Consider the following 16,908-nt stretch of genomic DNA (forward strand, 5'->3'; position numbering starts at 1 on the left):
TCTCTCAGTCGTATCCGACTCTTTGCGACCCCATGAATCGCAGCAAGCCAGGCATATCCCTAATTCTCTTAACTGTCATACTGGGTGAGAGGGTGAGAGACTTCACAAATGTTCGGGTAAGCACAGAGGTTGAATTTTACTCCCTTTAGGTTAAAGTAATGAAGAGACCTCTAGTCTCTCTTCCAAAGTCATGGACAGGCTCAGTATCTTATAATCACCTTTTTTGAGGAATGCTGAATGGTTTGCAAATTACTGTCTTGAGTGTGCCAGAAGTGGAAAATGCAGCAGTTGACTTAATAAAACAGCTTCTAGATAGGGGAAATCTAGTGGAAGCAGAAATGCTTTTGCTTAGGATGGACTAGAAACTGATGCCCAATTCTGTCCTTGTAGGCCTGTGTAAAGACCCACATAATCATGGAAGTTCTGCGTCCACAGCTTATAAAAATTGGTGGACGGGTTTATAGGAAGAATCCCATCCAAGAACAGACTTATCAACATGAGGAAGAAGAAGATGACTATTACCAAGGTAATCTTAGTTGCTTTTTGGTCAGATTAGAAGTACAATGTTATCCGTATTGTAGAAGCAATTCTTCGTTTCAGTGTTTCTGTGTGAGCACTGAAATTTGACTTGTTTGGCCTCTCATAGCTCTCTTGTTGATTCTGAGTGGGCTGGTGAGTTTGTTTGAGGAGGTGTTCTCAGTTCATAAGTTAAGTTGTGTCTCATCTTTGTGCAGAGGCTTAAATGTAATAAGGGGTCATTTTAGTTAGCTATTAATATTAACAATAATCTGTGGCAAAATTAAGTTCTTTTATCTGTAAAGCTATGAACTAGTTTTTATAAATTGTTGAAATAAATGAACATGTGCCCAATATTAACTGTTATTGTTGTGTCATAATTCTTTTCTTCTCTAAAGTCATATACAGGCAGTTTCAAATATACAACCGACGTGGCTGTTTCCCTTCAGCCCTGGGGCCTTGAGCTCTTATTTCAGCCTCCTGTTTTCTCTTTGTCTTGGCTGTATGGAGTAAATTCTCCAGTATCACTCCTACCTACCTCATTCACTGAAGTGATTTTGTGTCCTCATACTAAAAACCACTGAGTTGTACATTTTAAGAGGATGAATTTTATGTGAATTACGTCTTCGTAAAATAGGACACAAGATTTATTTCTGGGACAAAACAATTAAATAGTGGTATGTAGATATTCCTTTTCCAAGGTTCCAAGATTGGAAGATTTAAAATAGTCATGTGTTTTTATTCTTTATTTTTTCGTCTAAGAGCAGGTGAGGAGGAACGTTGGAGCAGTGTTCTGCAGCGTAAAGTGTATGGCTGTTCTTTTTGTGTGTGTATTGCTCTTCTTTAACCTCAAGAATGGTTGGACGGCTGAGGAGAAGAAAGACTGTTGTCCACAGAGCAACAGCTCTGAGTAAGATGTTATGGTTTCTGTACAGGCCTCATGGAGTGTGCAGAAGAGCCCTGTGAAACCTACGATGTGGTGCAGACCCCACAAGGTTTCCGATGTACCGTGAAGGCCCCCAGCCTACTCTACAAGTGAGTGATGCCCCTTGGCAGCTTCATGGGAAGGCACTTCCAGGAAACTTGGAAGGAAGCTGATTCTTCTCCTTTCCACACTTATTATAGTACTTATTAGTGACAAAATGGTTTAGTGTTTAACATCCTAGAATTTCTAAAGACTAATTGCAGATCAGTTTCATCATTCCATATACATCACCAAGTCCTGCTGATTTTGCCTAAGTATCTTTTGAATCTACCGCTTACTTTTTCTTTATAGCCATTCTGCTACCTCTTCTGTGGATTATTTCAAATAGCCTACTTACTGGTCTCTCCACACTGATTGTTGCTCTCTTCCAATCAGTTCTTCACATTGAGGGTGGAATAATCTTTTTAAAAGGAAAACCTGATTATTTTATTATCTTTGCTTGAAATCCATTAACATTCTTCCCTGGAAAATGGAATTTTATTCCATTAGAGCTGTGGCCAAAATCTTGAACATGACTTAGCCAGCCCTGCATTTTTCAGTTTCAGCTCACACCACTCTTTCCCTGGCTTTGCACTTAAGTTTAACTGGTTTTCTTCAGTTCCTCAAATGTGCTGGGTTCCTTCCTACCTTCTAGCTTTGGCATATGCTGTTCCCTTTCCTTACATTACCTAGTTATTAATATATTCTCCTTCCTTAGGAAAGCTTGTTTTGACACCAGCATCCCCACCCACCACATTGATTACCATAGTATATGTTTTCATAACACCACTACTTTTCCTTTATAGCATTTCTCAAGCCTAATGTTTATATTTATTTGTCAGCTATTTGATGTTTCTTCCGCTAGACAGGAAACTACTTGAAGGCAGGAATGTGTCTGTTCTGTTGTCCTCCAGTTCTTGTCAAAGACTGAAATGCTTTTTCCGGAATCATCTTTAGTTTTAAATTGCTTGGAAGCTTTGTGATCATTTCAATCTGTGCCTGCTTGCCTTCGTGTTGATCATATTCTGTCTCTTATTAACCACTAATATCGTTAGCTCATGTAGCTGGCTGGCTTCTTTTGGGCTTGCACCTCTGAAGATAGGATGGTCTAGGAAGTCATAGATTGTTTTTCTGTGTTGTACCAGATGATTAAAGTCTGTCTATACTTCTCTATGAGAGGAGGTCTACAAATACAGAATCATACACCTTTAAGTTCCAAGAGGCAAATAGTTGCATTTTTTTCACCTTGAGAATTTTCTGAAACACCTATTGAGGATGAAATTTCTCTCCTGGAATGGGACCAAATGAGAAACCAAATGCTAATCCTGACAGCTCACTTTATTCTCAGGTTTCAGTCACATTTTCTTCTAAGAAATGTGATTTTAGAAAGTGGTGACTCAGATTCCTGGTAAAAATCAATGCAACCTGTCTTCCTTAATGTATAAATTTGTTACTGCTAAGGTATGTAAAGATTCCTTAAATGTCTGATTCTAACCATATGACCTTTTGAATTTTATATATTCTAAATACTCATTTTGTTCCAGATGACTTGCATGTTAGATTAAGTATTGGTTCTGCTAAATCCTAATTAATAAACAGTGTTTACTAGGAAGACTTCTTTCTTTTTTCCTTTGTTCTTCCTTCCTTCTCTTCCTCTCTTCCTTCCTTTTGGTCTTATTGACAAATACATGGAAGGTTTCTTTCTTAAGAATCATTTATGTAAGCTTATTTGGTCCAAGGAAAGAAATTACTTGACCAAACTAACTTATAATCAAAGTCTAATAGTGGTGTACATGTCCACAGACGAGGTCTAATACTGTGGCTCTCAACTTCAGGTACACATTAGAATCACCTGGGGAGTTTCAAAAACTCCCAATACCTAGGTGTACCCCAGACCAGTTGAGTCTGAATCTCTGGGAGCTGAACCCAGGCATTATTAGTTTTTATAGCTACCCAGGTGATTCCATTGTGTAGCCAAGATTGAGAACCATTTGATCTGGCAAGAATTTCCACTTATACAATAAGGAGTCATCCTTTCACTGTTTATCTGTATTATTTTAGTGAATGCTTTAGACTTCCCATGTAAACCTCTATTGGGTCTGTCTGTACTCTTAACTAGAAGGATGCCATCATGAGTTTAATGAGAATGACATGGCCTGTACTGAGCTATGTGCCAGTTACTGGGAAGTCCTTTCATATATAATCACATTTAATCCTTACGACCAACTTTATGATACTTATTCACTCCATTTTTTTAAGTGAAGTAGTAGGCTAAGAGTGGTTAAATGACTTGGCCAAGGTTTGTTTGCTTCTAAAGCCTCTTTAACCTCAACCACTTCCCTTTCTAAGGTGCCTAGACTATTAATAACACTTTGAGCCAACTACTTTATGAGAGGTTTGTCCACTAGCCATGTGCTAACAAACAGGAACCTGATTGAAAATACTCCTTTATTGATAAGACCTGGAAAGACAAAGGCTGAGGGAGTTGGTGCTCAACACAGAGAAAAACCACATGGAAACTGTGGAGTTCCAGTCCTCTTCTGAACATCTTTTATAAAAAGCTGGCATACTACAATAAATCTTAATGGAAATAATTGGACTTGGTTATGCCATGTAAAAACAAGTACAGAATTTTAGGCATAGTCACCAATGCTGTAGTGTACTGTAATTGAAATCATTGAAGTAAAAATACTGTTGATGAGGAAGTTTTTTCTCTTAACTTTATGGTCCTGTGATGGTCTCATAGTGCTTTATTTAGACTCTGAAACTTTTCTCCTGGGAGTAAAGTAGTCTCATTTGCTTTGATACATCTAATTACTGTGGGTTCCAGAAGATAGCTTTGGATGGTCAGAATTATTTATACTAGGTGGCCTAAGTAAGTAATGTGAGCCAATAGATGATTGGAGTCAATAAAAGACAGTAGGAAGTGGCAGGGATTGTGATGAATTCATATTCCATTTTCAGAAATGAGCTCATGTTCCAGCCTGTTTTTGCCATTGAGTAGTCAGATCTCCCAATTTTTTGAAAGAACTTAGAAATCAATATTTTTTAGGTGAAATTTCCCAAGTTTTAGGTGAAATCTCCCAAACAAGACATGTCTATGTGTTTGAATTCAGCCTGAGGGTTACCTCTTTCTGTGCTTGCATCTGTCTTGGTTGGTGGACCCTGCTCTTTGCTAAGCTCTTTACCATTATTTAATTAATGAAGGATAATTCCCTTAGGATGAACTCAAAATGTAGTTAATTTGCTAAGAGGCCAGGATTTTCCCCCTTCAAATTGTAGACCCATTGAAGTGTCCAATGAGACTGTGCTAGCTTTTCTTTCACTTAACTGCAGACCCAGATTTTGAATCTAGTTTTGAGAAGCAAACAGGCATTGGGTTTAATTATTCTTTCTAGGCATTGAATTGGCTGTAGGACATGGTTTTGTCAGTGAATATAATGCAACATGTTCTATAAAGCTATATGACTTGTAATTTCCTTTATGAATACTGAGTTTGTACTAAAGCACTCTTCTATGAGGGAGTATCTCTGGCCACATATGATTTAAATATGATGGAGTTCTTTATTCTGGTATATTTTGACTTACATTAATTAACTTTCTCTATATTATAGGCATATTGTTGGAAAGAGAGGGGATACTAGAAAGAAACTAGAAGTGGAGACCAAAACTTCTATTAGCATTCCTAAGCCTGGACAAGAAGGAGAAATTGGTGAGACTCTATATATGTTTGCAGTCACTTTTGTATGTGTATGGAATAATGTGACCCAACTGTAGTGTTTGATGATTATATTTTTTATGTGGTTCTGTAGCTATTGTTCTTTTTATATCAGTATCAGTCTCTCAGATGAGGAAAGATGTACTTATACAGCCTTATCTTGATTTGAGTACCTGGGCCTTAATTTGATACTTTACTACACACTGATGGAATAAAGCTTCCAGATTTTATTGTGGACTAGGAGATTTCTTGTATGCTTCAGTAGCTTGAAATGGAGTTTGTGAATTATTCGAAGTTAGAATTAGAGAAAAAAAGTGAGATCAGCAAATTTGAAATGAAGCTCAGCCCTTTCCCTATTAGTTATCTTGTTTTTATCTTGCTTTGTAGACTAGGAAGGAAATTGTAAGAGTAATAATTAAAACAATAAGCTGATTCAAGTAAGTGTTCAGGTGAGGAAAGAGTTTGGCAATAGAAACCATGTCAGAAAGTTCTGTACTAAAGCATCAATGTGAACCTGGGATCCTCCAGGCAGAGATAACTGGAGTGGGTTGCCATGCCCTCCTCCAGGGGTCTTCCCGACCCAGGGATTGAACCTGAGTCTCTTATGTCTCCTGCGTTGACAGGTGGGTTCTTGACCACGAGTGCCATTTGGGAAGCTCTCTTACATTTTTGGTTATGACTTCTGTCAATTTTCTGTTTAGGCAAACAGTTTTTAGGCTTTCTGTTAATTCATTCACGTGTGCGTGCCTGAGTGCTCAGTTGCCTAGTCGTGTTCAACTCTTTGTGACCCTATGGAATGTAGCCTGCCAGGCTCCTCTGTCCATGGGTTTCTCCGGGCAAGAATACTGGAGTGGGTAGCCATTTCCTCCTCCAGGGAATCTTCCTGAATCAGGGATGAGACCAATGTCTCCTTAGTCTCCAGCATTGGCAGGCAGATTGTTTTATCATTGGAATCCCAGTTCATTCATAATTTACTTCTTTTCCCAGAAATTTCCATCTTGTTTCTTTAAACAAAATGGGTATGATAATTTCATTTTTATTAAAAAAAAAATAGGCTGTTCTTGTAGAAAATTTGAAATGCTTTAATGGGAAGTATTAGGACAAATAAATGGAATTATTTGTTTAACTTCTGCATTTGCTTGGAAGGAACAAGCTTTGTGGTCTTGAAAGTATGTAGCAGATTTTGCTACTATTTAAGTTAATACTTCAGTATTTTGTATCATATTCAGAAATCTGCCCTTTCCTCTTTAATAAATCCTCCGCTGAGATGCCAGTTTTGTTCATTGCTCCTATCTTCTGCATTTTCCTTCGTTTATGTTTTGAACCAAGCACCGCCAGTTCTGGATCCTAGAGGTTTAATCTCTATTAAACAGAGGTTATGTAATCCTTAAATGATTTTTTTTTTCTTTACAGATTGTAGTATAAGATTTTGTAGTTTTTCCCCTTATTTTCATTTATATATAAAGACAGCCCAGATCAGAGAAGACCAAATTACACTAAGGTGTGGAAATTTGATATCCATACATAATAATGCAGATATAGATAAACATTTTTACTTTAACCTTGTATTTTTCCTACAGTTAGGGTAGGATCATATATATTGTAGTAGACTCTGTTTTGCTCTTTTACTATAGCAAATTGCTAAAAATTTTGCCACAGTATTTTTTAAAATTGAGGTAAAATTCACATAACAGAAAACTCTACTTTATTTGTTCTTAATTTTTATTGTTTGAGTTTCTGTGTAATATGTTGTTCTTTTTAAAAAAATGGTAGAATTTACATAACATAAATTTACCATTTAGACCACCTTAAAGTGTTGAATCGAGTGGCATTATTAGTACATTTACAGGCTTCCCTGGTAGCTCAGACTGTAAAGAATCTGCCTGCAATGCCTGGGTGGGGAAGATCCCCTGGAGTAGGAAACATTTACAGTTGCTCGACAACCACTGTCTGGTTCCAAAACATCTGTCAGCCAAAAAGGAAACTTCATATCCATTAACCAATCACTCACCATTCCTCGCTACTCCCAAGATCTTTGTTACCACTAATCTGCTTTCTGTCTCTCTGAATTTGCCTGTTTAGATAGTTCCTATACATGGAAACATGCAGTATGTGGTCTTTTGTGTCTGGCATCTTTAACTTAGCATAATGTTTTCAAGATTCATCCATGTTTTTGCATGTATGATTACTTCACTCCTTTTTTTTTTTTTTTGCCAAATAGTATTTCAGTGTATGATAATACCTAATACCACGGTTTATTTGTTCATTTATTGGTTAAAGGACAATTTGTGTTTTTCCACCTGTTGGCTGTTGTGAATAAAGCTGTTATGAACATTTGTACAAGTGGTTTGTTTTTTTTTTGAATACCTGTTTTTACTTCCTTTTGAGTTTCTACCTAGGAGTGGAATTCCTGGGTCGTGTGGTATTTCTGTTTAATTTTTTTGGAACTTCCAGACTTCTACATATCAGCTGTACCATTTTACATTTATACTAGCAAGTTATGAGGGATTGCTTTGTAGCTTTTGAATTCATTTTCTTACTTCATCAGATGGTCTTAAGGTTATTCTGTTTAAACTTCATTCTGCTTAGACTGGATTCATTAACAGCTTTCTTACCCTTGGTACTGTCTGCTGTTCAGAATTATGTACACATTCATGACAGTTTTGTTCCCCAGGGATGACAGTTTTAAGAGGTCACCTATTTTACAACCAGTTGATGGTCCTTGAGCGTGTTAAATCTTTTTTTTTTTTTGCTTACAGTAATCACTGGACAGCATCGAAGTGGTGTAATTTCAGCCCGAACTCGGATTGATGTTCTTCTGCTCACTTTTAGAAGAAAGCAGCCCTTCACTCACTTCCTTGCCTTTTTCCTCAATGAAGCTGAAGTTCAGGAACGATTTCTGAAATTCCAGGAGGAAGTACTGGAGAAGTGCTCCATGGTAAGCAACAAATAGAACAAAATTAAAAGTTGAAAAAGTATAAGGAAGAGTACAAAAATGACTCATAATTCAAACAGTAAAAAGATACACATCTCTTCTCCCACTGAAAAAGGGAACCATTTCTGATGGTTTCTTTTAATTCTGAACTGAAAAAAATACCTACAGATGTATCAGCACATAAGTTTCCATGTATTACAGAAATATCCTCTAAAAGATGACACAAAAGTATCATCCTAATGTACCTACCATTCTGCATCTTGTGAGTTTATTTTTATGCATTTTAACACAAGTATGGATTTCTTAGCCACTTACCCACAATCAGGATACAGAACAGCTGTGCTTCCCCCAAAACTCCCTCACGTTGTCTCTTAGAGTCACCTCTTCCTCACCCCAAACCTTGGCGATCGCTGACCCCTTCTTGGTTACTATTAGCATCGTCTTTCCTGAGAATATACTATATGTGAGATTGTGTTTTTTTTTTTTTCACTCAGTATAATGGCTGAGTGGTGTGTTTCAGTAGTTTATCCTCTTTCATTGTTTCCAGGTTTTGGCAGTTATAAGCAGAACTACTATAAACATTTGTGTACAGGTTTTTATGTGAACATAGTTTTCATTTCTTTAAGTACCCAGGAATGGGATATATTTTTTTTTATATTCCAAATGTGATGGGTTTATTTTATTTTACTCTGATGTAAAACCAAAGATTCTACTACCGTACAGAGACCAATATATTATAAGGTCATGAAAAAGTGGTGTGGGACCTGCAGGACGTGATGGACAACTGGAGGGTCAGGTCATCTCCTTTGAACATGTCACTACACCGTTGCTGAGGAACACTTTGAAAATAATGCTGCGGAACTGAACTGAAACGTGGCACGAACGAGACAGCTTCCAGGCATGCCTTCAAGCACCTCCCTTAGGATGGACTCGGTACCTAAGCTTCAGTATGGGGAGGAGTACAGTTCTTGGGAAGAACACAAAAAGTTCACACTTTTGAAATTTCACAGAAGAATTTTAAGGCCAAAACATAGTGGGTTCATTTCTCTTCATCTCCAGGGACAAAGCTGATGCTTTATTCAAAACCACATTAAGCTTCTAGTTCAAATCCCAGACTGACCTTGTGCCCTCCTGCATTGAAGTTCTTTCCATCTATCAGAGCTGACACGGTCAGTTTCACTCCTGGTCAAAGGGTCTGAGTGTAACCTAGTCCAATCAGGCTGGCATTGTTTACTTTTGAAGAGAGAGGAGTTCTGCAGTCCAGCTTGTACTTAGCAGCGATGCCGAAGCGGATGTTGTTACTGCCGGCTGTCCACACGGGGTTTATCGATGTTTCAGTCTTCTCATTCACTTTCTGGTAGATCGACCCTCCAGACTCAGTGCTGTCATTCATGAGTGTGCAGCTGGAAGTCTGCAGCCTTGTAACCCAGGGGGAAATTATTCTGTGACAGTTTGGATTTGGCTGTGTCAGAACTCATCTGAGAGCCCGCAAGCCAACCTTCAAAGGCCAAAACAGCCCAGCCATAGATGGTTGGTCGTGAAAAATCTATATCAACATTACTGCCAACACTGAAACAATCCCGTTTATATGAGGCCTTCAATCTCCCACTCTTCTTTGCTGTGTTCAGTACAAATATAGTATTAAGAGTTAGTTTTAACCCTTCGGCCAACTTATTCTCCCGAGAGATTTCTGTCCCAAGAGTATTGTCTGTGTTCCACTTCTGGGTGAAGGTCAGTCCATAGTTACAGATCTTGTATTTGGTCTCTAGGTTGCTTTCCCTGTATCAGTGTAAGCATGACCAGAAGTAGAAAATTCCACTCCACTACATGACTTGGTTCTCAGATCTATTTTGACCATGCCAAATCCATATCCTTTGTTGAAGACATCTTTGGCAGCCTTTCCTAGGTCACAGTAAGTTGGTGTGTTGCACATATCTCCGACTGGAGGGTCCGTCCGCTCCGCTACGAGGGGCCTGTCTGCTCCGCCAGGGCACTGCTGAAGGTCTTCTTCAGACCAACGCCGTCCGTGCCTGCACGGCCCCACGCCTGCGGCCCCTGCGCTATTTGTATTTTTAACTTCATAAGAAACTTCCAAACTGTTTTCAGAGTGCCTTTATTACTTTACACTCCCATCAGCAGCATAAGAGAATTCCAGCTGTTGTGCATCCTTACCAGTATCTGGTGGTGGTGGCAGTTTCATTTTAGCCATTCTAATCAGTGTGTAGTGAGATCTTACGGTGGTTTTAATTTGCATTTCTTTAATGGCTAATGATGTTGCACATCTTTTTATTGTGTGTTTTTAAACCATTCTTATATCTGCTTTGGAGAGGTGTTGACTTTTTTTTTTCTAAGATTTATATTTTTATTTGTTTGGTCGTGGTGGGTCTTTGTTGCTCATGTAGGCTTTCTGTAGTTGTGGTGAGCAGGGGCTACCCTTCGTTGCAGCGTGCGGGCTTCTCATTGTTGTGGCTTCTCTTCTTGTTGCACAAGCTCCAGGTGTATGGGCTTCAGTAGTTGCAGCACATGGACTCAGTAGCTGTGCGATCTCCCTGGACCAGGCAAGGTGGATTCTTAACCACTGGGCCACAAGGGAAGCCCATGTTCACGTCTTATGCCCAACTTAAAATTGTCTTCTTGCTGCTGAGTTTTGAGAGTTCTTTTGTAAATGTTACACATACAAGTCCTTTCAAGGATATGTGATTTCCAAATATTTTTTCCCAGGCTGTAGCTTATCTCTTCATCCTCTTCTCAGTGACTTTTATAGAGCAAAAGTTTTAAATTTTGATGAAGTCCAATTTATTAATTTTTCTTTTATGGATTGAACTTTTAATGTCATATCTAAGAACTTTTTGCATAGCCCCAAGTCACAAAGGTTTTCCCTTAGAATTTTTATGGCTTTGCTTTTTTACACTTAGATCTGTGATCTAGGTAACTTTTGTATTTGTTTAAGTTGTAAGGTTTAGGTCGAGGTTCATTTTTTTTGCATATGGGCGGCCATACTGTGTTTTGTCAGTCTTGTAGTAAAGAGAGGAATAAAAGCATGTGGATAAAATAGAATGGTGGTTAGTATTTTTTTTGGTTCTTGAAACAGATGGACCTACATCTGATTCTGAGTTCTTCAATCTGTATAGACTTGAACAAGTGAACCTCTCCAAATTTTTACAGCCTGCTTTGGAGAGTTGTAGGAAGAATTAAATGAGATAACATATAGTACTCAGCATGGTGCTGGATACATAAGAAACATTTAATAAAAGGTAACTGCTATTCCTGATATTTTTATGACTGGTTAGGTTAAAAGTATTAGTATTACTTGGAGTATTCAGAGTAGATGAGCACTCTATTTGATAATTGTGGGCAAAGTCAGTGAAAATGATTTGGTGAGAATTTTTGTGAGATCCTTTCTTCTTTTTCCTTTCCTTTGTCCATCCTGTCCATATTGCTCAAGCTGGATCTTAGGTATTAGGATAGAGTGAGATATAGGTATTTAGATATAGAGGTATTAGAATCCAAGTACTTTTGTGGGACGGGGGTGACAGTTGATCAACTTGATTATTTAAGATGATAAGATACAGACTGGGCAAATGTGAGTAGATAGTACGGAACTGTATAATCTCAAAGTTTCTTATTTGGCATTTATGTGCTTGAACAAAGGTACATCTATAAGTTCAGTACTCAAATACTATACATATGTGTGTATCCCATGCATACATATATATGATTAGAAAGCCATCAGAATATTACTAATTGTCATTAGTCAACCACCAGAGTATCTTTTTTCCCCTTAAAATTTCATAGCAAGATGATTTCATTCTCAGTGGGAGTGGAGGGTAGGGTAGGAGAAGATCAGGAATACTGAAGTTTCAGTATAGTTTGGATAAATTTTGTGGGGGTCGTGCTGGTAAGTTTTGGAATTGTTTTACCTTGTAAGCACCACTTATTGAAGCTTAATGATTATTTATTTTTTGAAATATTACAAATACCTGATATATGACAAGCAGATTGTAATAAATTGGCCTTTTTCTTTCTCTTTCTCTTTATATATGTGTGAATGTTTTTTCACTTTTCTTTTGTTTCCTGGCATGGGCTGAAAAGGAATAAATATTGGAATGATTACTTTAACTCAGCTGGAATGAGATTGGCCCCTGTGTGTATCATGCTGGCCTTAATCAGTCCCAAGTACTTCCTTCCTGCTCTCAGGGAGACTCCACACTGACATGTCTTCTTCCTGCTTTTAAATCAGATCTTGATAACAGCAGGGAAGTAAACACAGCATAAAACAGTAAATAAGGAACCATTATCTACCTATTACATGGAAGAAAGTTTTACTGAATTTCATTCTAATGTTAGACTGATAAGCAGATGGCTATAAAACCATGCAGGCATTTTCCACTGGTACTCTGCTTTTATTTTTCCAACTGAGGAGAGTTCCTTTCTGGTAACTTTGAAGAATGTATACCTGTTGATTGAGATAGCAGTTGTTTCCTGAAAGACCATGTGGCTGTCAGTCTTATTTTGATTCCTCTGACACTTATCTGACATCTCTGATGAGAATTTCTTCATCTCTAAAATAGGAGTGGTCTTAGCATTTTCTTCCTTATAAGAAAGAGATGACATCTCTTGGTATAAAGTTGGCTCATACATTAAAAAAATTTACATATGTATGTATTATATATATTTACTACAATTGTTACACACAGTGCTTTTTAATTACCTTTTTGGGTTTTTTTTTTTTTTTTTTGGCTGTACATAGCTTTTGGTATCTTAGTTCCTTGACCAGGGTTGGAACCAGGGCCATAGCAGTGAGAGTCCGAAATTCTAACCGCTAGGCAACCATGGACCTCCCTATCTTTTTGATTTAACAACATGTTTTGGGTCAATATATATAAATCTAATTGGTGCCTTTAGGTGCTGTAAAGATCCTAGTCTGTGTATGTACTGTAACTTATTTCATCAATCCCTTGCAATGGACCACTAAAGGAAATTATTTCTATTAAATAATGCTATAATGAACATTTTTGTAAATACATCTTTGTGTTTTTGCCTGACAGTTTCTTTGGGGTACATTTTGGGATAAATTCTTAGAATTGGAATACATGGGTTCAGTTCAGTTCAGTCGCTCAGTCGTGTCTGACTCTTTGCAATACCATGAACTGCAGCATGCCAGGCCTCCCTGTCCATCACCAACTCCCAGAGTTTACTCAAACTCATGTCCATTGAGTCAGTGATGCCATCCAGCCATCTCATCCTCTGTTGTCCCCTTCTCCTCCTGACCCCAATCCCTCCCAGCATCAGAGTCCTTTCCAATGAGTCAACTCTTTGCATGAGGTGGCCACAGTATTGGAGTTGCAGCTTTAGCATCAGTCCTTCCAATGAACACCCAGGACTGATCTCCTTTAGGATGGACTGGTTGGATCTCCTTGCAGTCCAAGGGACTCTGAAGAGTCTTCTCCAACACCACAGTTCAAAAGCATCAATTCTTCGCCAATCAGCTTTCTTCATAGTCCAACTCTCAAATCCATACGTGACCACTGGAAAAACCATAGCCTTGACTAGATGGACCTTTGTTGGCAAAGAATGTCTCTGCTTTTGAATATGCTATCTAGGTTGGTCATAACTTTTCTTCCAGAGAGTAAGCATCTTTTAATTTCATGGCTGCAGTCACCATCTGCAGTGATTTTGGAGCCCCCAAAAATAAAGTCTGACACTGTTTCCACTGTTTCCCCATCTATTTCCCATGAAGTGATGGGACCAGATGCCATGATCTTAGTTTTCTGAACGTTGAGCTTTAAGCTAACTTTTTCACTCTCCTCTTTCACTTTCATCAAGAGGCTTTTTAGTTCCTCTTCACTTTCTGCCATAAGGGTGGTGTCATCTGCATATCGGAGATTATTGATATTTCTCCCGGCAATCTTGATTCCAGCTTGTGCTTCTTCCAGCCCAGCATTTCTCATGATGTACTCTGCATATAAGTTAAATAAGCAGGGTGACAGTATACAGCCTTGACGTATTCCTTTTCCTATTTGGAACCAGTCTGTTGTTCCATGTCCAATTCTGACTGTTGCTTCCTGACCTGCATATAGGTTTCTCAAGAGGCAGGTCAGGTGGTCTGGTATTCCCATCTCTTTCAGAATTTTCCACAGTTTTTTGTGATCCACACAGTCAAAGGCTTTGGCATAGTCAATAAAGCAGAAATAGATGTTGGAACTCTCTTGCTTTTTTGATGATCCACCAGATGTTGGCAATTTGATCTCTGGTTCCTCTGCCTTTTCTAAAACCAGCTTGAACATCTGGAAGTTCACAGTTCATGTATTGCTGAAGCCTGGCTTGGAGAATTTTGAGCATTACTTTACTAGTGTGTGAGATGAGTGCAATTGTGCGGTAGTTTGAGCATTCTTTGGCATTGCCTTTCTTTTGGGATTGGAATGAAAACTGACCTTTTCCAGTCCTGTGACCACTGCTGAGTTTTCCAAATTTGCTCGTATATTGAGTGCAGCACTTTCACAGCATTATCTTTCCGGATTTGAAATAGCTCTACTGGAATTCCATCACCTCCACTAGCTTTGTTTGTAGTGATGCTTCCTAAGGCCCACTTGACTTCACATTCCAGGATGTCTGGCTCTAGGTGAGTGATCACACCATTGTGATTATCTGGGTCGTGAAGATCTTTTCTGTACAGTTCTTCTGTGTATTGTTGCCACCTCTTCTTAATATCTTCTGCTTCTGTTAGGTCCCTACCATTTCTGTCCTTTATTGAGCCCATCTTTGCATGAAATGTTCCCTTGGTATCTCTAATTTTCTTGAAGAGATCTCTAGTCTTTCCCATTCTGTTGTTTTCCTCTATTTCTTTGCATTGATCGGTGAGGAAGGCTTTCTTATCTCTCCTTGATATTCTTTGGAACTCTGCATTCAGATGCTTATATCTTTCCTTTTCTCCTTTGCTTTTTGCTTCCCTTCTTTTCACAGCTATTCGTAAGGCTTCCTCAGACAGCCATTTTGCTTTTTCACATTTCTTTTCCATGGGGATGGTCTTGATCCCTGTCTCCTTGGTCCATAGTTCATCAGGCATTCTGTCAGGCACTCAGATCTAGTCCCTTAAATCTGTTTCTCACTTCAATTGTATAATCATAAGGGATTTGATTTAGGTCATACCTGAATGGTCTAGTGGTTTTCCCTATTTTCTTCAATTTACATCTGAGTTTGGCATAAGAAGTTCATGATCTGAGCCACAGTCAGCTCCTGGTCTTGTTTTTACTGACTGTATAGAGCTTCTCCATCTTTGACTGCAAAGAATATAATCAGTCTGATTTCAGTGTTGACCATCTGGTGATGTCCATGTGTAGAGTCTTTTCTTGTGTTGTTGGAAGAGCGTGTTTGCTATGAGTAGTGTGTTCTCTTGGCAAAACGCTAGGTAGGTGTTGCAAGAGGGCATCAGAGGGCAGACACACTGAAATCATAATCACAGAAAACTAGTCAATCGGATCACATGGACCACAGCCTTGTCTAACTCAGTGAAACTAAGCCATGCCATGTGGGGCCACCCAAGACAGGCAGTTCATGGTGGAGAGAGGTCTGAATGTGGTCCACTGGAGAAGGGAATGGAAAACCACTTCAGTCTTCTTGCCTTGAGAACCCCATGAACAGTATGATATATGGGTTAGGGGAGTGTAAACTGAAAATTTTTTGATAGATTTTTTTCCATTTTATTTTAAAAATCAACTTTATTGAGTTACAACTTATAAAGAACATAATGCACATATAATATAAAGCATAATGCTTAAAATACAAAGCATATTTTAAGAATATGCTTTGAGTTTTGCAGCTGTGCAACAACCATCAAAAACAAGATGTAGAACATTTCCATTAGCCCAGAAAATTCCTTTGTACCTCTTTGCATCCACTTCCACTTCCTGCCATCTCATCTCCTACCGGTGGTTCCAGCCAACCACTTATCTGCTGTTACTATTGGATTTCCCTTTGCTAGATTTCCCTTTCATATAAATGGAATTATGCAGCATATTCTTTTTGTTGTTGTTGTTTGGTGTGCCATGCAGCATGTGGGATCTTAGTTCCCTGACCAGCGATTGAACCCATGCCTCCTGCAGTGAAAGCACAAAATCTTTACCTCTGAGAAGACCCCAGGATATAGTCTTTGTGGCTTTTATTTTTTTTGTTCAGTGGAACATTTTTGAGCTTCATTCATGTTGGTGTGTGTTACAGTAGTTCATTTCTTTTTATTGTTAAGTATATTCCTTTGCATGACTGTACCAAAATGTGTGTGCTGCTGCTGCTAAGTCGCTTCAGTTGTGTCTGACTCTGTGCGACCCCTGAGGCAGCAGCCCACCAGGTTCCCCCGTCCCTGGGACTCTCCAGGGAAGAACACTGGAGTGGGTTGCCATTTCCTTCTCCAATGCATGAAAGTGAAAAGTGAAAGTGAAGTCGCTCAGTCGTGTCCGACTCTGAGCAACCCCATGGGCTGCAGCCCACCAGGCTCCTCCGTCCATGGGATTTTCCAGGCAAGAGTATTGGAGTGGGGTGCCATTGCCTTCTCCGTGGGTGGTTTCTAGTGTATTGTAAATGAACCTATTTTAATCATTTGTATAGAAATCTTTGTGTTAAGTATGTTTTTATTCCTCTTGGGCAGGTACTTAGGAATATAATTGTTGGATCAAGTGCAGATATATGTTTAATTTTATAGAAAACTGTTAAAACTATTTCAGGTGTGGTTGTGCCTCTTCCTACCACTAATGATGTATGAAGAGTTTAGGTTCAACATTT

The 16,908-nt window shown here is 38.7% G+C and overlaps 1 protein-coding gene and 1 pseudogene across 7 annotated transcripts in view; one reads left to right on the forward strand and one right to left on the reverse strand.

Annotated features, from left to right (window-relative positions):
* ASCC1 (activating signal cointegrator 1 complex subunit 1) overlaps positions 1-16,908 on the forward strand; it is a 107,234-nt gene that overhangs the window by 2,036 nt on the left and 88,290 nt on the right. For all 7 annotated transcript variants that reach the window (XM_040242505.1, XM_040242509.1, XM_040242506.1 and 4 more), the window contains exons 2-5: positions 391-526; positions 1,452-1,551; positions 5,095-5,192; positions 7,958-8,136. In XM_040242505.1, the coding sequence (XP_040098439.1) occupies positions 415-526; positions 1,452-1,551; positions 5,095-5,192; positions 7,958-8,136 (489 nt within the window). In that variant the 5' untranslated portion in view covers positions 391-414. The remainder of the gene's footprint in view (positions 1-390; positions 527-1,451; positions 1,552-5,094; positions 5,193-7,957; positions 8,137-16,908) is intronic.
* Positions 8,788-10,138, reverse strand: LOC120865321 (annotated as a pseudogene).

The sequence above is a fragment of the Oryx dammah genome, unplaced genomic scaffold (assembly GCF_014754425.2).
Source record: "Oryx dammah isolate SB20612 unplaced genomic scaffold, SCBI_Odam_1.1 HiC_scaffold_6, whole genome shotgun sequence".
Taxonomy (NCBI): domain Eukaryota; kingdom Metazoa; phylum Chordata; class Mammalia; order Artiodactyla; family Bovidae; genus Oryx; species Oryx dammah.